The 22,904-nt window shown below is 43.3% G+C and overlaps 1 protein-coding gene across 1 annotated transcript in view; it reads left to right on the top strand.

Moving 5' to 3' along the window:
• The window catches only part of ARHGEF9 (Cdc42 guanine nucleotide exchange factor 9), a 1,163,048-nt gene that overhangs the window by 1,056,968 nt on the left and 83,176 nt on the right, over positions 1-22,904 (top strand). The window contains exon 13 of the mRNA XM_085608275.1: positions 21,664-21,795. Within this exon, the coding sequence (XP_085464401.1) occupies positions 21,664-21,795 (132 nt within the window). The remainder of the gene's footprint in view (positions 1-21,663; positions 21,796-22,904) is intronic.

The following is a 22,904-nucleotide window of genomic DNA, read 5'->3' as shown; positions in this document are numbered from 1 at the left end:
AACCGGTCCCAGGATGCTTGTTTCCGGTCCAGAGTGGACCTGGCCCGGCAGTTCGGTCTGGATTGTTCCCTTGAGGTACAGGGTCAAGACTGATTTGCATATGGCTGGGTCCAAACTGGGGTGGCATTGTGAGCAAAAGAACAATGGATTAAACTCCGATATCTTGGCTGGGGGTGAGTGGTTGAAAAGTTTCAGCACTCCGTCCATCATCTTGTTGTGTTTGCTATGACCAGCTGTAGGTCTTATAGGTCCACTGAGAAGCACCATGTCTTATGCCATAAGTCTGGTCTGGTTATTATGAAATTTTATGACAAAGGCAGTTGGTGACGCTTATTAATTTTGCAAAACATTTGTTAAAGCCAGTGAGCATTTAACAGCTGGTTGTTGTCACATTGTGTTATAGGTCATAGACAGGTATTACGTTATGTAATCTCACACATTGCCATAGTAGGCAATGCTTTTGGTGTTGGCCACCCACTTTTATAAACCCTGTGGGTTTTCACTGTGCTGATTCTTGTTAGGCCCTGTTGAGAGCGGTTGAATATTGTTTTGAAAGCTGTTATTTTTCTACATATTTGTAATTTTATACCTTTATGCATAATGGCTGCCAATTTATGCGATTTTGAATAGGCCGGTGTTGGGTACGGTGTAAAAACCAATTCTAAAGGGTATAGGCCTTATTGGTGCATTGGGAAAAGCCATGGCAGATTTCATAGGGTTGATGTGTTTATCATGAACCGTTATAACTGTGCCAGTGGGCCCGACCTACTTATTGCGAAAAACATGTGTTAAAGACAATAAGCTTTAAGGATGGATTGCTATTAAATTGTGCTAAAGACTGTAGGCAAGTATTTTGTTACATGGCATTTCACAGATTACCATCGTAGGCAAGGGTTTTGGTGATCCAATCAAAAAACCGTGGGGATTGGAGATATAACAGTTGTTAGGCTCTCTTAGGAAAGCTAATATTTTGCTTTACCAACTGTAATTTTGTGTACAATTGTACATTTATGACAGCATTTCGGATGTTGGCCTTGTCTCTTCACTGATTGGATCACGAGCAAAAAATATTTTTGATGCCATTCTGTTATGAAAAGTTATTATAAAAGCAGTAGGCCTGACATAGTGATTGAGGAAAGCATATGTTAAAGCCAATATGCATTTACCGGTGTATTGTTATTTCTCTGTATTAAAGCCAACAGATATTTTTTTTTTTTACATGAAATATCACAGATTACCTTTGTAGGGAAGGATTGGTGCTGGAAACCACCTTTGATATTTCTTGCTAGAAGCTCTTCTTAGCTGTCTGCCAGGGTCTTGCACTAAAGTAAATCATTAAATAATGCATAAATATATATAACCGTATAGATACTTAGAGGGACTTTTGAGTCAGCTCAGTTCTGCCATTGGTCTGCATGAGTGCCATTTACACTCTGCTTACACCCATGACCGCGTATTGCATGGCGTAATGGTTCAGGCCACATCTGTCATTGGCTCTCTTGCCTGTGAATGACAGTATTTTCTGATTACTTGTGTACATCCACCTGAGAATGACTGTGCTTCACTTTCAGGGCTGGTTAGCTAGTCCATTAGTTTTCATTTTTCTCTTTTTATAGTTCCCCTTTCCTTTCTTTGCTTCCCCTCTTTTTATTTGAATGTTTCTAAAGACAATACCACAGCTCTCCAAAAAGTGCTGATGGGTCGCTTGCTTGCCACTCCTTTCATCTATAGTGCACCACATCCAACGTGACCTCTGAAACAGGAGACCATTATGGAATGCTGTTGTCCTTAGTGTATCATTGTTTGACCATTCCAAGATGGCCAACACATTCATTGTAAATGTGGTGACCATGCTAGAACTTTAACACAACAATAGACTATATACAATCCCTCTGCGAGATGGAAACCCGCTGCTATGTTTAGTTTCAATATCACTAACATATGCCCGCCATCTTTCAACGGCAGCTTGTTTCAACTCGTATTCCTTTCATTTGTCTTGCATATATTGTGGAGTTTGTGTGTTTTCACAGCAGTTGTGTCAGAGGGTAAATGCAAGAATGAGTCAGTGGATGGGTGAATGGATGCAAGTATGACAACTTATTGAGTTCCCAAACCTATCAATGATGCACAAAGCACTTTCATTCATAACCCAGACTTATTGGCATTGCCAATGCTTTTTTGTCAAGGGTGTAAGGCTAAGTTGGAATTTGGCGCTCTAGATTCAAGTGTGTGATCCTTAGGTTATACGTCAAATGATGCAGCAGATGCATGAACACATGAATCTTAACCACTGGCTTAAATAAACCTGTGACTAAACTCTATTGACGGAGAAGGGCTCTTGGAAGTTCCTGCAGGCAATAAGGCTGTTTAACCACAGGGGGGGCTTTTTTTAGAAGAGTATCTAAGCACCTTATAGCTGTCAAACTACTATAGTTATCTCTCCTGACCATTAAGTAAAGCCCACTTCATTAATAGGGCTCTTTTTGGTCTTAATTTAATTTAGTAGGTATACTCTATTACCACAATGATTATCGCCTACAATACCAAGGTGCAACAACATTTTCCCTCATCTTTTTTTTTTGGCTAGAGACACTCGGCCACACTGCGCTCTGATTGAGCGTCATCAATATAGGAGACCTATCAGTATCCCATGGTCTGCCAGGCTGGACGCGCACTGCGCCCGCAGCCCCTTCAAAGGCAGCCTATTCTGTAAATAAACTGGATTAAGTGGGCATCCGTTGCAGAGGCATTTAATATTCATCAGCCCGGGGACAGCAAAGGTGACCCCCACCTGTGTCTGACAGCCCCCACGTCCTTCCACGCGACTGTGATTGATGACCCTCCAGCATCCCTTGCCTCACATATACAAGACTCATTCCTGGTCCTTTACATACCATCTACTTGAAATCAGTTGTGAGACTCAACAATGTCAGCATTTGTTAAGAGTCTAAACAGAATAAACTTAGGTGGACGGGGGGAGGCTGCTGGCATCCGGCATCCGTGGCTCGCAGGACATGCAATATTAGGATACTATAGTTTCTGACTACCTCAACTCCCCTGTTAACAAAGGGGTGTGGATCTGTGTGCCCTGGGAGTGGGTTAATATTGCCTAAGTCTAGGCGTTTCTTACTAAGCCTGGGCAAAGCACTACGCTACGCTCGCGTAGTTTGCGAAGTTCGTGCTACTTCGCACTACGTGAATTGCACGTAGCACAGTGCGAACACGCGTAGCGTAGTGTTGCGTAGTGCTGCGGTCATTTTTTGCTTGCTTGCGGTCCTCAACGTCAAGTTGGCGACCGCGAGCAAGCAAAATGACATCCCGGCGAGACTTTTTCCTTCTCCGCGATAAGCAACATCAAGATGGCGATCGCGAGCATGGAAAATAAACCTCCCGGCGAGATTCCCAACGCGAGGAGGTCAGGTTTCTCATTGCGAGTGGTCGCGTATGCTCGCGACCGCTCGCGATGAGAAACTACCAGTACGCGTTGAGAAAGCTGCCGCTCGAGTAAAAATCTACTCGAGCAGCAGAAAACTACAGCTCGCACTGTGCAAGATGCCATTTTCAATGATTGCACAGTGCCGGTTGCTTGTCCGCACTGTGCAATCATTGAAAACGACATCTGGCACAGTGCGAACAAGGTACTACGCAGTTCGCGAAGTGCTACGCGTAGCTCGCGTAGTGCGAAGTGCACTTTGCATAGCTTCGCGAAATGCTACTTCGCGAACTACGCCCAGGGTTATTTCTTACCCATCATCACTGCCCCCACTTCCCTTATGCTCTTATTTTAAGTCTTGTACTGTTGTTTGTCCTACAAGCTTCCTTTCATTGCCTACTTGTAGTGTAGGGTCATAACAGAAATAGAAAAAATACTCCAGCTGACTTCCATTTTCCCTGCTTCCACATTTTTTAAACAAAACAAGTTCTGCACCTATTCCCACTTCCTGTTTATTTAGGAATTGTCAAAATCTTTTAAAGCTGTTAAAAAAGTGATAAACATCTTCCAGACTCAGGAATCGAAACAGATACGATATAACGTTTTTTTTTTTACTTTTTGAGATTCTTTGAAAATGTTTTTGACCAAATCTCTCTTTCAAAGGATTTAGGTTCACCAAGCTGGAGTTATTCACCATGCTGGTATTTCTCAGAATTCACAAATTACTCCGAGAAAGGTTTAGGGGAAGTGTTTTGAGAAGGAAGTTTGGGAAACCATCGAGGAGACTGTTTTGGAAGTTGGCTCCAAAGGAGCTTTTATTCAGAGCCGACAGCGGACGAGGCGGTCGTGTGTTTGGCTTGTTTGCTGGTGGGGGGGTTGTTAAAAGCAATGCATATCCCTTGTTGCACCCGCAAGCTCGTAGAGAGGTATTGCAGGCAGTGTCTGTGGTCTGGATCCTGTGTTTAAATCTATTGTCAAGGAAGGGACCCACCTTGCAGAAAAGGGTTGAGGACATTATTTCACAGAGGTCAGGAAGGATTTTCTGGAGGGTTTTTTAGGAGTCACCAGCCAGAAGTTGAAGACACCTGTAGTTGGCAGGATCTTCGAAGTCTGGAAGAGTTTCATTGGGATATTGGAGCTTTCTCCGTAAAGCAGAGGAAGGCGGCTGGGTGGTGGATGCGGGTGAGTAGTTTATTGCAAGTGCACTTACATACATTTGCATCAACCATGGAGTTGGGGGATTTGGACCAGGAGGTTAAGTGGGTGCTAATTCTAGTGATAATGCTACTCCACCACTTGCAAGCTGCAAAGCGCCTTGGAGCATCCTTCTTGTAGCGTTATTAAGCCTCCAAACCTGCAGGTTATGCTCAGTCGCAATCTCCAAAGATGAAAGCAATTTTTTTTAGCTCCTCCATATATGTTCTCCTTATATTAGTGTATGTCTAGCATATCAAAACTCTGATTCATAGATGAACTATTGATGATTTTACAGGAGTGCATGTTATATGTGCTTAAATTATGCTCATACAGCTTTGAGGGTGGACCGTTTCGTTCGTGACTGACCCTCAAGTATTTCCCCAAATCTCTGCCACCGGTTTTCACACTGCCAATACCATAAAAACATGTGAGATGGAGTGAGAAGATGAACAGAAGGAACCAGCAGCAAACTAATGAGATGGTTGGGGGTGGCGTCAACGCCTTTTGTGAGATATGTTGAGAGTCGTGCCGGGGCAGATGTGAGTGTGGAGCGGTCGAGGTTTTCAATGTTCCAGTCAATCAAGAGGAAGATGTAAGCCTATTAGTGCTTCCACAGAATCAAAACTTGGTTGGATAATCGTGACGCGTGCCACAAAGGCATCCGGGCTCAAAGGCAGGCAAGCTTGATCAGAAAAGCTCTTCGGGGGGATGATGAACCGCGAAGACTACAGCTGAAATTTCAAACAACAGAAGGCATCAAAAATGAGGCTGATGAGGAAGACATCCTTCTTTTCTGCGTCTCCTCGGTCTGATCTTCGGCATTGCCCAAAGCAGTAATCAAATTCATGGCCGCTAATTAGAGCGCGGCGATGCCATTCAAAGTAATCTGAAATTGTTTGGTTGTCTAACTCTGACAGAATAAGTAATTCCTTTCTCCGTGGCCGACAAAGAAGGTGGAAATGGGACAGCGGCAAGTGTCTTAGATCAGAGGGCGGCCTCTGTGGGATGCGTACAAACATGGGGCGGTGTCAGTAGTGGGATGAGCGGGATCTTTTAAGATGCCGCTGACATCTTTACAAGAGACGAAAGAAAAGGGGCATGATGCATTCTAAGGCATCTCCATAAGACATGCATTAGATGATAGGTCTCCAGGGCGGAGTCGAAGGAGGGCAGGTGACATTCAGCGGTTAAGAGTATGATAGCCGGGCACATAGAAGAGCAATACCTGGCAGTGGTTGTTCTTAAGAACGTAAAGAGGAGCAGCTCTGAGAGCATGGGATTGGAGGCTGTACAGGCTCAGCACTCTTGAAGAAATGTCCACATTTTTAAAAAAAGTTTGGGGGGGGCACACTGTTTGGGGATACGTCAATACATTTGTACTGGAAATTGCTTACACCTAGTACTACATCCCTCTTTCCTGTTCTTCTGTGGTGGAAGAGAGAGAGTGTGTGTGTGTCTGTGTGTGTTTACATAAAGGTGTGCCACAATTTGTGTGTGTGCATTTATTGATGTGATGTTTTGTGTGCATCCCTTAGTTCAAAGAGGCAGCAGTGTTGTTGCAGTGGCTTGTCAAAGCAGCACACCCTGCTCAACCTCACGATGTGCTTTCTCCACTGCTGCTGCTGATCTGTGTTGAGGAAGCTTGCTGTAATTCTGGGATGGCTGCTTGTGCCGTTTCTGAAGGAGGCTTGCACTACAGCTGTACTGGTTTGATAAACTTTTCACTACCTTTTGATTTTGCTGCCTGGGTGGGGGTGGAGGGAGATCTTGCCCTCCCACTGCTCCTACTATGCAAGTCAACTCATTTGGCGGTGGGGGTTTCTCCTGTATACATGTTACGCCCCCCCCCCTTTAGAGAAGGAGCTTATGAAGGGATTGAAGATGAAATCCATGCGGTGACGCGGTGGCAGGCGGGGAAGAAAGAGGGGTATTTACATACCTGGCTCCCCCTCAGGTGACAGTGAAGTGGCGCATCTGAAAGAGGGCGGGCAAACTGTCATGGTTTCCTTAGCAACAGAAGTGTAGGTGGGAATGCTGGGAGTGTTTGGTTGTCAGTGTGCCAAATACGTGTGTGTTATTGGCAAGGAGACAGAGTGGGACACTTTAAGGAATAAATAGATGCAGCAAGGAGCTGTGGTACTGCAGACCTGGCTGTGAAACCCTACAAATTACTCCAGTTCGGTGTGGTGCCAGAATATTGTTGTCAGACTCTCATCTGACATACATATCATATCCTAAATCTTGTCTAGAAATATGTAACCTAATTGTAGTAAGGAATACAAAATCCACACCCAATGGGGCAGTATTTTGGAAATTATCTTAAGGACACAGTATCTATGCCAGTCTAGATTTTTGTATATGGCAGTCTGACAGTACAGGGGAGTCTGACAGTACAGGGGAGTCTGACAGTACAGGGGAGAACTAAGAGGACCTTTCCCTAAGAACTAGACAGGAATTGAGCCACCGGGGGATTGTCCCCAGAAGAAGTCTGATTTTCTATCACTCCGGAAGTCTAAAGCATCCTAGGTGGCCAGGGATGTAGAAAGAGGGACATTATGTAAGCAACATTTTTGGGCCACTTATTAGAGCCGACAGCTGTTTCTGTGGATTGGGGCATCAAGGAATCCCCTCTACCTTGGACAGTGGCCACTGCTGTCTCCAGAGGTGGCTACCTGCCTTAGAGTGCTTAGACATTCCCCTGGAGCCCACAGTAACCTGACTCCAAAACACATCTTCATGTGGGATGGAGGCGTAGTTATCGTTTGGGCAGTTCAATGACACTGGTATCCCGCTTTGAGAGTGACCCTACTCTTTATTGGTTGTTTATGGTTTTTCTGTTTTCAGCTGTCTACGAAAGAAAAACACATATGTTTGGTAGGCCCTTGTGGAAGTAATTGTGTAAAGAACAACACATTGTGTATAGTTAGCCTACTTCGAGAACGCCGCTGTGAGTCCTGGATTCATTACATGCTGCTGTGAATGCACGATCTCCCGTCAGGAGGTGATACCCATGTGGGACGTGGGTTTGTTGAATGTCACAACGATCCATATGTAGAATTTTGCATGCATTTGTCGGTGAACAATTTCTGAAGGATGTAAAGGTACAAACTTGTGAGGTGGAGATTGTCCCACGCTTGATTATAACATGGTTGGATGGTGGTGTTCAGCCACGGCCCGTGCAGGTAAGAGCGGTGGGGCCGGGTCGGGGGACATTTTGACAGCCGACGAGGGAAAATTTATTATTTATTTAATTTTCCCTCATTGCCCAGAATATCTACCATACATGAATATCTCGCTATTTAAAATGTCAGTTGTTTCAAGCTCCTATATCAAGCCAAACTCACTCACCAAGTATTGTAGGACCCAGTTAGTTTATAAGGTGCTATCAGGCGCGCTCGGGTGTGGCAGTATATGTTTATACAATATATTTTTTAGACTCTTTTCATGTCTGCTCCTGCCCTGCATGTTTCAACTTGAAGTCCTCAAAGGGATTGAGGGGGTGGGTCTGCTTAAGACTCACTCCTGTCCATGAGTACTTGCTTATCTGAGAACAATGATTTAGCTGTTTCTCGAGTGCTAAACCTATCAGGCCATTGGAATTCTCCAGTTGATATTATTTGGACCAATAAAATGTGCTGGACACTTCTTTGAAATATTTGTTTGAATGAAGCTATCGACTTCGGCAGAATGTTTTCGACTATTTTGATGATTGAATTGCTTAATTTACACCACTGAGTCCTGATAGGAGTATTGGACATTTCTTTTAAATGAGTGTATGGCTGATGTCTGACTCCAGTTGGATAAACTGGACTATTCTTTTAAATTATTGTCTGATTCTTTTGCATCATCATCTGGGGTACACTGCACTGTTCTTTAAAATTATTGTATGATTTTAATGCATGTTCTGGGATACACTGGGCTGTTCTGTGAGATTATTGTCTAATTCATTTGCATTTTCCGGGGTACACTGGACTGTTCTTTGAAATTATTGACTGATTCTATTCCATTTTTTGGGATACACTGGGCTATTCTTTGACATTGTAGTCTGATTCTTTGCATCTTTGGAGATACACTGGACTGTTCTTTGAAATTGTCAATTTTGTTGCATCTTCTGGGGTACACTGAACTGTTCTTTGAAATTATTGTTTTATTCATTTGCCTATACTGAGGTACACTGGACTGTTGTTTGAAATTCTTGTCTAATTCTAATGCATCATCTGGGATACACTGGGCTGTTCTTTGAAATTATTGTCTGATTCTATTGCATCTTCTGGGGTACACTGGACTGTTCTTTAAAATGATTGTCTGACTCTATTCCATCTTTTGGGAAACACTGGACTATTCTTTGACATTACAATCTGGTTCTATTGCATCTTCTGGGGTACACTTGACCATTCTTTGAAATTATTTTCCAATCTGTTGCACCTTCTGGCATACACTGGACTATTCTTTGAAATGATTGACTAATTCTGTTGCATCGTTTGGGGTGCAGTGGACTATACTTTGAAATTATTGTCTAATTCTGTTGCATCGTCTGGGGTGCAGTGGACTATTCTTTGAAATTATTGTTTGAGTGATGCTGCTAAATGTAGTCGGATACACTGGACTTTTCTTTGAAATAATTAATTGATATTGTGAGTCCAAAGCGACACACTGGACTATTCTTCAAAAATATTATTTGGTTTTATTGCGTGCAACGGGATACGTTGGACTCTCCAATGGAAACAGTTGTGTGATTGATATGGTTTTATCCAGTTGCCACCCTGAACCATCTTTGGGATTATATTTCGATTCTTCTTATCCTGATGGGATGCATTTGACCATCCCTTAATATTCCTTATGGTATGCAGCGGACCATCCATTAATATTCTCGATGGGATGCACAAGACCATCCATTAATATTCCCGATGAGATGCACTGGACCATCCATTTATATACCAGATTGGAGGCACTGGACCATCAACTAATATTCCTAATGGGATGCATTGGACTAGCCATTAATATTGTTGATGGGATGGACTGGACAATCCATTAACATTCCTGATTGGATGTACTGGACCATCTTATAATATTCACGATGGGATGCACTGGACCATCTTTTAATTTTCCCGATGGGATGCACCGGACCATCCATTAATATTCCTGATTAGATGCACTGAACCATCCATTAATATTCCTGATTATATGCACTGGACCATTCATTAGTATTCCTGATTGGATGCACCGAGCCATCCATTAATGTTCCTGATGGGATGCACTGGACTATCCTTCAATGTTCCTTATGGGATGCACAGGACCATCCTTTAATATTCCTGACTGGATACACCGGACCATACATTAATAATCCTGATGGGATGTATTGGACTATCCTTTAATATTCCTGACGGAATGCACCGGACCATCATTTAATATTCCTGATGGAATCCACTGGACCATCCACTCAATATTCCTGGTTGGATCCACTGGACCATCCATTAATATTCCTGATTGGATGCACTGGACCATCCATCAATATTCCTGATTGGATGCACTGGACCGTTCATTAGTATTCCTGATGGAATGCACCGGACCATCCATTAATATTCCTGATGGGATGCACCAGACCATCCATTAAAATTCCTGATAGGATGCACTGGACCGTCCATTGATATTCCAGATGCGATGCACTGGACCATCCATTAGTATTCCTGATTGGATGCACCGGACCATCCATTAGTGTTCCTGATTGGATGCACCGGACCATCCCTTAGTATTCCTGATTGTATGCACCGGACCATCCATTAACATTCCTGATGGGATGCCCTGGACCATCCATTAATATTCGTGATGGGCTGCACCGGACCATCCATTAATATTCTTTGATGGGATGCACTTGACTAGCCATTAATATTCCTGTTGGGATGCACTGGACTATCCATTCATATAATTATGCGGCTGATACTATTGAGTCCAGTGGAGTCGCTTGATTTGAGCCATTTTTAAAATTATTGTTTGAGTGAGTTTATAGTCTCTGATGTGACACATTGGAGGGATCCTTGAAATATATCTTTGCATGTTTATATAGTTTGAGAAACACATATGTTCTTGCTCTTTTAATATGCAATAGTTAAACAGTAGATTCCCCCGCCGATGATGTGACCCAAATTGGTAACAGACTCAGTTTAAGCTACTGTAGTAAATATTCATGTCAATTTAATTGCTGTAACACAAAAGTCACGTTTTAGGTGCATAGGATTGCTACATTTAATTAATTTATTAAAGGGATCTCTAATCAAAGTAGTAACGGAATACATCTATTGCAATATAATCTTTAATATTTACAAGAGATGGAGGCCCCATTTTCACTTGTGCACCACATGGCAAATGGTATAGAAAGAAACACAAGTTTTTGACTGGAAGCCTCAGGTTAAGGGACATTATTTTTATTTTTATTTTTTTGAACACATTTTTATTGAGTTTTTGTGTTCAAATTTCACAGTGAAGATAACACCTTTTAAGTACTGCGTTTGGAAGTTATAGTGCTTAGAAACCGAGGAATGCGGAGTAAAGCAATATATAAATGTAAATTAAAATTAAATCATAAAAGAAGTAAAGTAGCATCTGGCTTCATGCTATATATCACAATACAGTCAAATAACATCAGATAGCATGTGTCATTACCCCACAATGGATGGTTAATGAGATTATCCAAGGCATCTCACGTGACATTACAAATCAGGTCATAATTTACATCTCAAATTACATCAGGTCATGTTGTTAATGACATCATAAGCGGAGAAACCTGTGTTCAAAAGATGGTGCAACTTCTTGGATGGTTCAACTTTATCTTGGTTTTACAGGAGGTCATATGTCTGAGTAAATCAAATAGAGTGTACTGTCTCTTTAAATAAAACCAGGATCAATAAAGGGCAATTGACGTGGTCAACTTTTGGGAGGGCCATTGCCCTGCTCCACCCAGGAAATCCATCGACAAGCTGAGCAGCCTTCTTGAAGTTACTAGGATGGTGAACTAAATTAAAATGGGATATCTCACAGGATCAAATGGGAGATATTGCAAGCGCTTCACTTGGTACAGGTAGTGGGATCTAGTAACTAGTAGTAGTAACTAGTAAGGATAGGTATTTTGGGCAATCCTTTCAATTGCATTTTTAATGTTGCTGATGAACTAGAAAGCACGGTTGCTTCTTTGCAGGTCACACAAAGATGAGCAATCAAAATGATTGTCCAAAAGAAAAGGAAAACATTTAGGGGGTGGGGCATAAGGGGGTCAATAAACTCTAAACGACATGGAAAAAGGCATCGCTTGGCGATTATTGCGAATGAGCAAAAAAGAGAGATGCCAAATATTTTGAGCCTACAACATTGCAGGAATTAGCCAGTGACACATTTTTCTGCCCTTTCTTGCCTTGCCTCAATAGGAACATGTCAGTGACTTTTAATATGTTCACCTCTCTAATAATCTCTCTTTACTGCACCCTGGGGTAGAAAGAGCAAATAAAGTTCACTGTTTTCACATTAAGTCATTTCTGGTTCCATACTTTGGTGGAAATCATAGTGAATTATGCCAAGTGTTACATCAGATCCTTGTTATCACCTGGCATGAACACAGTCAAATCCCAGCCTCCATTGAAACAACACAAAACATGGTCAAGATTGCTATAATCGGACACACGCAGGACTGCGGGTCGGAACATGAGAGTTGCACGTCGCTCTACATATTTTCCACCTTAGTAACTAGTTGCTCAAACATCTTGGAATGCGATAAGGCTAGTTAAGAATGTGTTGATGAATTTGATCCTACCATGTGGAAGGTTCCATAAAAATCCCACTTGGATTGGGGAACTACAGGGATCATGCTTTTATCCAGAGGTAAGTGTGGGGGGTCAATGATAAGGTAGAGACTAGAGAGTTACCCAGCATGAGCCATTCATAGGACGTATCCAAGTATGGCCGGCCAGAGGCTAACTCCAGGCAAGAGACTTTGGCGTTGCAACTTTTCTACGTTAATTATTAACTCCATTTGTACTGAATGATTTAATTTTTATCTTATTTTATTGCAACTGTGTCTAAAAAAACTGAATAGAAATTATAATGTAAAAATAATCGACGCAGACCCCCAAGTGTGATTCTTACAAACAGCAGGCAATATGGTGCAGCGCACCCATAATGGCATGTTTGGGCATCCTTAGTCGCTTCATCTGGAGTACCACTATCATTACAATAGTTCTCGTTTGCATCTAAGCCTGTTTTTTTTCTTTTACTGTTGCTAAGAGCCATAATTAACTCTAATTAGCAATGTGAAACTGTAATCATGTAAGAGGTCTGCAGCAGAACGCTGTGGCGCAAGCCCCCTCCTGTTAGTTCATGCGGCACCGTATCCATATGTGGGGGAAGCATCGCGGTCAGACAGATGTTGAAGCGTTTCCCCCCGCCTACGCTTCGAACCACGCTTCGCTTGAGAGAATGCCAATGTTCCCACTCAGTTTCTATGTCAGACCTCCAACATTTGGAGTAGTGAGGGTTGCATCATTTTTATTTAGGACTTCCATATTTCTTGTTGAGTACCCTTTCAAACCTCGGCGTTCTGCTTCCCCAAAATCTGAAGAGGAGTTTTAGCTTACCCCTAGGACATTTAGGTTTGAGTCTGTCTTCTGTAAAAACCAAAAAGTATCAGGGTTTTACATGAAAAAATCATGGCTCTTGTACCAATGCAGTTCTCTTGAAGAGCAGTGTGGAATTTGTGCCTAGGACTTGTTTCTCATAATCAGACTCTGCTCCAGGGCAAGGAAAAAAAAGACAGAAGATGCAGAAAGAAGAAAGTAAAGAAAGATAACAAAACTGTTGCAATTAGAAGGAGCAGGGATGAATAAGAACCTGCAAGAGGAGCCTGCAAAAGGTTGTGGTGGAATCAAGAGCAGACGGTCATGATGTCTGCAAACCCTGGCATTCAGCAGCGCCAGAGGCAGACTCCTAACAAAAAATTTGGGCCCACACTGATTTGTTTTTGTAAATTACCCACTGTGAAGAGTAAGTCTTGATGCCTGTATCGTTAAACTGTGATCCGAAGGTTGGATGAACATATTACTTCAGCTTTATGAATGCATGTATGCATGAAGTATCTTTATATTGCAAACCTTGCCGAAAGGCAGTGGAGCGGTGTACATGGTTGAAGGCAAGCGTACAGTCAGTGAGTGATAGGGGAGGTGGCTGGTCTCTAATTCCTCCAGACCTCAACTTTTGCAGTTTGTATATATTTCAAAGTAGATGTGAGAGTAATGTCATGTGGTGATACTCTGTATTTATAGAATGCTATGTGCTCCATGTTTGACTATGTGTTTGTGATCTGGTATTACAGCGGCTGTTTCTTTCCTAATTAGGGTATATTTCCTTAAACAATGGTATTATTCTTTTGTACCTGAAAATTTTAAGCACCTTGGCCTGGTATCTGATTTTTCTTAGGTACATTTTGCTTTAGAAGACAATATTTTGCCTCTATGTGCAAATCCTAAGTGTGTGTATTCAAGAGCAAATGCTGGTTATTGGGAAGGGAGATACTGTGAAATCTGGTGTTGTAGATCGTTGAGTGAATTACCATAGTATACTCAAAGCATAAAGCAAAATATCTGCCATTTTACAGGATATTGATCTGAGAACCAATTTATTGGGATGAATGTGAAGAAAGTTGATTTATGAAAATGAATTGAGTCTAAGGAATTGATACCTGTGCCCTAAATAAGACAAATTCTTACTGGATGTTTTTGAGGTTTTTGAAATTCATTCGGAATTTCTATATCAGTAATATGTTGGGCATATTGAGTTTTGAGGCTTAACTCAGATTTCCCCCAAGAAACCTCCAAGAATCCATCTACCATGCATGCCCTCCCTCTGTAGCGTGAAAAACTGTTCTATGTGTATCACCTTGGAGAATTCATGACCGAGTCTGTCAATAAATTTACAGTTTCTAAACATGGGTATTAATTCATTCAAACATGGACAGCATTTGTATTTAGACATTTAATATCCTCACAAGATACACACATTGGGCCCGATTCACAGAACTAACTTAAGACAAAATCCTAAACTTACTACCATTTTGGTATTCACAGAAGGCACTTACTCATTTTGGTATTCACAGAAGGCACTTACTCATTTCGGTATTCACAGAAGTTAGGAGTCCTAACTTTAGGGCTCCTAAATGCCTTCTGTGAATACCGAAAGTCGTAAAATTAGGATTTTTCTCAGTTAAGTAGTAGTAAAGTTAGGAGTCCTGACTTTAGGACTCCTAAACTGAGAAAAATCCTCATTTTCAGACTTGTGAATCCCGAATTGAGTAAGTGTCTTCTGTGAATACCAAAATGAGTGAGTGCCTTCTGTGAATACGAAAATGGTAGTAAGTTTAGGATTTTGTCTTAAGTTAGTTCTGTGAATCGGGCCCTATGTATGTTTTCCTATTTATTAGTTCCTCTAAGGAACTTTATTGAGTGTATTTCCATTTTTTAGGTAAGATGAGGCTTAAAATAGATTTTCTTGATCAGATTAACTTGTGCCTCCCTGGTATGTGTACATAGTGTATGTCCAGTGTACTTCAAACATATCCCACTTAAGATGCAAGTAAGTTAAGTAGATTTGAAAGGGATATCTTTGACTGCTTGTGGCCAAGTTCTGCTCCTAGAAAAGGAAACCATTCACTACTAATGGTCAAATGCAGCTCCTACAAAAGGTGTTCATTCACTGCTTGTGGTTAAATGATACTCCTGCATACGATAGTCACTGAGTACTGGGCAAATGCCGCTCTTGTAAAGGTAGAGTTTTAAGTGTGTGAGGTCAAATGCTGCTCTTACAAAAGAGAACCTTTGAGTACTTGTGGTCAAATCCTGCTCTTACTAAAGAGGATCTTTCTATGATTTTGGCCAAATTCTGCTTTAACAAAGATGATCTTTGAGTGCTTGTGGGCAAAGGCTGCTCTTACAAAAGGGGTCTTTGAGTGCTTGTGATCTAATGCTCCTTTTACAAAATAGGATATTTGAGAGCTTGTGATCAAATGCTGCCCTTTAAAAGAGATCTTGGAAAGAGTGTGGTCTAATGCTACTCTTTCTAGTCTAATTCTGCTCCGACAAAAGGGATCTTTGAGTGCCTGCAGTTAAATATTGCTCATACAAAAGGGATCTTTGAGTGCCTGAGGTTAAATGATGCTCTTACAAAGGGAAATTGTTCACTACAGATGATCAAATGCTGCTCCTACAAAAGGAGATAGGTGATTGCTTGCGATTAAATGCTGCTTGAAATAAAGAGATCATTGAGTGCCGGGCAAAGGCTTCTCTCACGAAGGGAGATCTTTCAGTGCATGCAGTGAGAGGTCGGTGCTGGTTGTCATATAATGCTCCTACAAGGGGACATAATTGGGTGCTGATAATGCCGCGTTGCTTATATAAATGAGGATCACCATGCAGAAGCCTTCCTGCTGCCATTACAAAGGGGGATGACAGTGCGGAGACACAAAGAATGATGTTTGTATGCTGATCGTATTGTGCTTCTTGTATGAATGCAGTTTGTTCTCTTCAAATGAACTCATACTGCTTTTACAAAAAGAGACCTCGTCATTTCAATAATCCCATCTTCATTCTGTCTTTCAATAAATAGGTGACTGTCGAATTCTTAGGTGTTTGGAAATGGTGACCAGAAATGGCCCTAACCTACATTGATTCTTAGATATAGTCTTTAACAAAATCCATTCAACACCAGATTGTCAGAAGAATTCATCTTTTCATGAACTTCACACTTTACTGATTTGCAAACTTCCCCAAAGCCTGCCTTTAACTTGGGTAGCCCATGACTATTTCCACTACCCGATGACGATGCAATGTCACTTGGTTGTAATTCCATGAGAATGGAACTGTTGGATTTAGGCGATCCCTTCAAAAAGTCTCATGCACATCCAGTTGGTAACAGTTCGATATTCACGCCCGCGGTAACTGGAGTTTGAACAGGACCAAAACACAGATCACAACGCATGGATGATCGGCGCTTCTCCAGAGCCACATATTTCTTTCCAGAATCAAGGACACCAGTTGCCAATTGGCGTGTTCTTAGTAGGGCATGATTGCACTGGAGGAAGGGTTTACCAACCCAAAGTGTTACTGCTGCCCAGAAACATTAGCAGTGAGGACCATTTCATTCTCTAATTCTCATTTCTGAATCCGGTAAGCCTGCCCTAAATGAATAGTAGCACCATGTCCACACTATGAGATGGGTGAAGTGAATGATCGCAGATCACTGAATAAATGTTAGAGTAGAAGTCATAGTTTCAAAACCTGATGTTTTGGCCCACAAGTGCCACAGTAATGTGGTGATGCCAGGGCAAGATGTTTTGATGCGTGCCATGGATTTCTTCAAAACACTGATCACGCAACATGAAGGGAAACATAGCAGTGCATTCCTAGGTCCTGTGCTCTTGGCATACCCATAGAAAGGATTTCCCCTTCTCGTGTTAAAGTTTTATTTTGTCTGCTTCCTGTCCACTGGAATTCATATAGTCTTCAAATTCAGCAGTAGGAATCCTCCTTTTGCAGTGGCGCCTTATGGTTGGATATTGAGTAATATGCATGAACAGCTCATATATTCCACATAGTTAGGTGTCGAAGGGCTCCCAACCACAAGTACAATAGAGAAATCTTCCAAATGTGCACATGCGACAAAGCAGAGCACTGATTGGAGAAATGTGAAATATATGTATGTCCACATGAAAACACGCACAACAGTCAAAAGAGCACTGTAAACTTAACACTGAGCCCGCATCCAACACAGCTCGCATATTTCCTGTAGTTGGGTATCACTGAGCTCAAAACAGCACCAAACTGAAAAAACAATCATGACCTCCAACAGAACACATTAGTCAGCACAACACATACCCATTCAACATGGCCCAGAGGCGCTATGTAGTTGGAACTCACCGAGCTCGTAACATCCCTCCCCTCTTTCTAAGACAATACACCAATCCATAGTCACCCATAACACACTAAACCACCACCATCACTCATCCAGCATATCGCCAAACGTGTGGCAAAAGGGAAATGGTATGATACTCTCAATTACCTGAAACGCGTTGTAAGTCGGACTACGCATATGCCAATCCATTATATTGCATGTACATGAACTGGTAAAAACCTCCAGCTACAAATACAAAAACAGACTAACCATTACAGCACACATAAGCATGAAAGACCTATTCCACTGATAAACCAGCTCAAATAATCAGAGGCCAGCCTCCAGTCTATGATGTAATCCTTGAGACCAGGGTGTGACCAAACGCTATTAGTGCTACAACGCCTTTATATGGCAAAAATGTGCCATAACAATCTTTGTAAGTTTATAAATAACAAAATACTTCAGTGCATTCACTTGAGATGGTCTTTGGCGTCCATTTTCCGTAATGTGCCTCCTCTGCTCAAATGTGGCTGTTCATTTGGTGTTACTCCAGCTTAACAAGCAACATTATTATTGTGCTACAACAAAAACACTCCACAACCCATAAATAGCGGAAAAGGCCAGTTTTTTGGACATGGTTGCATAACTTTAACTTTTTAACAAATAACATCAACTTTGTAGGTAAGGCCCAAAACCCCCAACCTCCCGCATTCATTCACCTCTTCCCCCCAAACTTTAATTCCCAAACAAACGTCATACCTCATTCAATCCTTCCCCGACAAGGTACTGCCCCTTGCATTTTCTCCTGCACTCCGCTCTTCTGCCCACCACCCCCCAGGAAGGGTGAGGAAGAGCCCGCATGTGACTCCCCACCCCCTAGACCTCTGCCCGCTAACCCCACAACCTGTCCTAACTTTGTCAAAATAAACCCTGTCATTGCAACACAAATTCCCTTACCCTGAACCTCTTCCATATGTAGGGTGGGAGGGCGGCCAAAACTTTTTCCCTTTCCCAACCAACCCCAACCCCCTCCCTGTGATGCACACAGTTCGGAAGAGGCAGGTCACGCCTCTCAGGACCCTTATATCCCCCTGCATCCCCTGCCCCTTCCCCTCTACCCGCCCAGCCCTACCCATGTCCTGTGTCCCCAGCACGAATTTCCCCGGGGAACGACTAGTCTGCGGCTGTCCTGTCTGTTCCCCGGGGGCATTGGCATGTTAACTAAGCGACCAATCTTCATGAGGTTCAAGGGGATGGTTACATACAGTTGTGCTATTTTCCAAATTCCATAGAAGGTGTGGATGGCATGACGTGACCATTGACCCTTAAGGGACATCACAGGGAGAGCTATCACAGTATACCTGGCCCTGTGGCTGATTATTGATAATCCAGGAATAGAGTTTGCTAATAAGCAGTTATTGCTAAAAGGTGTAATTGTTTAGCTGCCAACGCCACCAAAAGCCTGCAATAGCTATACTTTTAAAAGACCTGTAGTGAGAATAAGGAAATCACCAGCGTCGCAAGGCAGTCCATAGTGGAGTTAGTAGCACCATCCAGTGTGCTCATAGCTTCCCCTGTGTCCGATCCATGATTCCTGCCCTGCACATGTACTTCTCTTACCCCACTTGTGCACCAATCTTCCCATTATAGCTTCTTCTGCTCTTACTCTCTGTGCCAGGTTTAGTTATTCTTCTCACGCGTCTATTCGTATCGCTTTGGGGCGGCTGCCATCTTTTCCCATCTTTCAGTCACAGACTAACCACACTCCCTCCAGACGACTACGTGCAATCACCATAGCAACAAGGAAACACTTAGTCTACCTTTTAGCATGCTAGCTAAATCGAGAGGCAGTGGATTCGTACAAAACCACGCAGGATGTCAGCAATCCAAGGACCTTGTAGTCTGCCTATTACTGGAGCATGTGTAGTAACACAGGCTATGTTTGATCTCTGGTGGTGCCACACACCGACGAGGCACCCTCCTCAGCTCCTGTCTCAGGCCTATTAAGGGCGGGCTTTCATTTGCCAATTCAGCAGCCTCAGAGTGAAAGCAGGCAACTGCCTCAATGTCTAACAAATATGCAGTGCTGTAGTTGTCAAGCTCCCTGGCCCTCTCATCACTTCAATGTTTTGAACTATCCTACACTCCCACTTCCGTCCTACACCCCCGTCCCTTCACAACCCGTGCTTTGTAGCTAATTTGCATTCAAGAATGTGGATCCAGGGGTGGCTCCTCCATTGGAACGGACGCGCGTTGCCCGACTTAAATTCCCCGGAGATGAAAAATAAAATGGTAATTCGTCCTCTCATCCTGAACCGAGTGTAAGGGTGGGGTGGGGCTTACTGAGAGCACCAGCAGGGAGGGGGATGGGCTGTATGTGCACTTTTCAAAGTGCGCATGTCCCTTTGGCCAGTCGTCTTGAGACGGCCAGCCAGACATGTGCACTTTAAAAACTGTAACCCAGCTGTTGTAAGACTGCTGGGTTAAAGCAAGTGCAGCGCTCCAGAGTGCTGTGGAGCGCCGAGTAAGGTTGTTCCCTCCAATCAGGACGCCGCTAACACAGCATGAGAGCAGCACCAGGATTGGTCAAGGTAGTTTCCTGTTGGCCAGGCGGCAGTCACGAGAGGTCCAGAGCAGGAGGTCCTGTAGTAAGGTACGCTTACTTTTAATGTATTTTACGTTTATTTGCGCGTGCACCTGTAGATTTCTATATTTTTTTAGTTTATCTAAGCACACGACACCCCCGCCCCGTTGATGCCAGCCACCACTGTGTGGATCTCACCATCTTCATAATGTTCATGCATTCAGTTTGCCATTTTTGTTTAGCATCACCATTTTATATTTACTGCACTGCACTAAAACATTTATATAGCACTTACTACCTCTCTGTGGGGTGCTGATGCCCTGATGCCCTTGCCTACATAGATGGCACACTAATATATCACCCTGCATCCATTTTAAATTGCCTTAGTAGTGAGGAGGGTGGGACAGGCGGTCGGGGGCTCTGGTGGATGAAAATCAAGATGGCGGAAGAATACGGAGGAATAGGACCTGTAAGTGCAAACTGTAACAACAGGGGAGGCGGTATGGAGGTGGGGCAGGGAATAAAGTTGGACCAATTAGGCAGTGGCAGCAGACACCAGGAGGCTTCCTAAGAGTATGACACAAACCACCCACCAAGCAGTATTATGCATTTCATAATATCCCCACATTGGACCAATAATTCTTTTTTAAAAAGCATTTAGGAGTGAGGGAAGTAGTACTACAGGAATGCTCTTGCCTTTGTAAATACTTTTCTAATGCTAACATGTTCATTTGAATTACTTTACAATTACTTTACATGTTGACTCAAGTATGCTGCTCTTTTTCCCAGTTGTGGCTGCTGCTTATTTGCAGTGGCAGGGTGGCAGAGCAGCAGCAGTGGCAGTGGCGGGGGGTGGGGTGGATTGAATAAAGAAATAGAAATTTAAAAAATTGATCTGATCCTGTGACCGCCTCGCACTCCTCTGCTCCTCTGTACTCCTGCTGCTCCCAACAGAATCCACATCCAATCCACACGCTGCTCTCATACTATGAGAGCAGCGCCCAGAATGGCCTGAGCAGGCTGGATTGACGCTCCACTCAGGCACAGGGCACCTGTGCCATTTCTCCACCCGGCTGGAGAATGGTTAGAGAAACCTAAGTGAGCATGTGCGTTTGGCCGGCCTAAGATGGCCGGCCAAACAGACATGCTCACTTAGAAGTGCACACAGCACTTCATTCCTCCACCCTCCCTCTCATGGCCAAGCCCCCCCCCCGTCCCTACACATGCTGTCTCAGTCAGCAGCTGGAAAATAAAACTATCATAAAATACCATTGATGAGCCAGTGGGGCGGAGCCAGTGGGGTGAGGCTCCTCCGCCATTGAGGCGGAGCCGTCACTGCTTTTTCCCACTTTTGCATGTCGCAATCTGATGCCCAGAGTTGGCATTTTCAAGCAGCACGCTGGAACTTGTAAAACAATATGGCTCTTGCCCTTGTTGAGTAAAACCCTCCTCTAAAATCCTGGAAAGATGTGAGTGGGGTTACTGCACACACTTGCGTCTTCATCCTCTCTCCTCTTGCCCCCAGGGAGACGACATCTTGGACCGAAGCTCGGAGTTGATCTACACCGGGGAGATGCAGTGGATTTACCAGCCTTATGGACGGAACCAGCAGCGCGTCTTCTTCCTCTTTGACCACCAGCTCGTACTCTGCAAAAAGGTAAGGGAGCGGATTGAGGTGTGAGACACAGTACTGCAGCCAGGGCGGTGGCCTTTCACTCAGTGCCTCAATCAGACATCTTGTGTTGCAAAAATGTATTAGACGTTGAGAGCTGGTTTGCAAAAATGCAACATTATTTATAGTTCATTTTTCCTTTTCAAGTGAAAAAAAAGTGATGCAAAAGTGCAAAAGTCCTTCCTAATATCAAGAACTAGTAGTCCGCCAACTTTTTGCCTGTCTCTGTAGCCGAATGATGTCTGACGTCTGCCCATGGGGTGATTCTGCTTGTTGTGGTGTCTGTGGTGATTATGTTTAGCTAAAGTTTGTGACAAGAGTTTCTTCAAACATCGTGACTTTTCTACCTCCATTATTGACATTCCAAACAAACCAATAACTTTACACTTTCTCCTGTGTTTTTTGTATTCACGAATTCTCATGGCCTGGACCTGGAAATTGAAGATTTCCATGCCTTCACCAGCACCAAACCCAAAGCGTAAATCCATTGGTTTACCATTAGGGTTAATGCGCCTTACATTGTGGTGTCTGCACCTGAAGAATATTTTCACGGGGATGGAAAACCCACTCTCTCAACTCAAATAGAATAAGGAGGTGTTTGGTGATCTTCATGGATAATCTGGACTCTTACCTTTTTATATGTTCACTTTACTGTGGTGTACTTTTGGGCGGTGCGAGCGGTGCGACCGCACCGGGTGCCAAAGTCAGGGGGGCGCCGGCCGCCACCTACGTCTCTTACTCTTAAATCAGCACTCACTGAGCCTGCCTGCACTGTTAAACGGCTCTCCCCTCTTTCTTTTCTACGATGTATCTTCGTAGAAATGGAAAGAGAGGAAAACCGTGTTACCAAATCAGGAGGCACACTTTTGTTTTGCCCGCCCATGCGTTGCTCTGCCTGACTGCCTCTAACTAAGTGTTGAACGTTTGATTGGATTTGGATTGGCCTGTAACTGAAACCGTTACCTACATCGCGGGGGCGGGCCTTGGAAAACTCGCAGATACTCTTCCGGCGGCTAATGTTACTGGTGGTTGCGCGCGCTCTCCGACAGTCCACGGGATTTTTGGCAGTGGCACAGAGACCGAGCCTCCTCTCT

The sequence above is a fragment of the Triturus cristatus genome, chromosome 5_2 (genome assembly GCF_964204655.1).
Source record: "Triturus cristatus chromosome 5_2, aTriCri1.1, whole genome shotgun sequence".
Taxonomy (NCBI): Eukaryota; Metazoa; Chordata; class Amphibia; order Caudata; family Salamandridae; genus Triturus; species Triturus cristatus.
The sequence above is the reverse complement of the archived record's forward strand: the minus strand, read 5'-3'. Positions and strand labels throughout refer to the sequence as shown.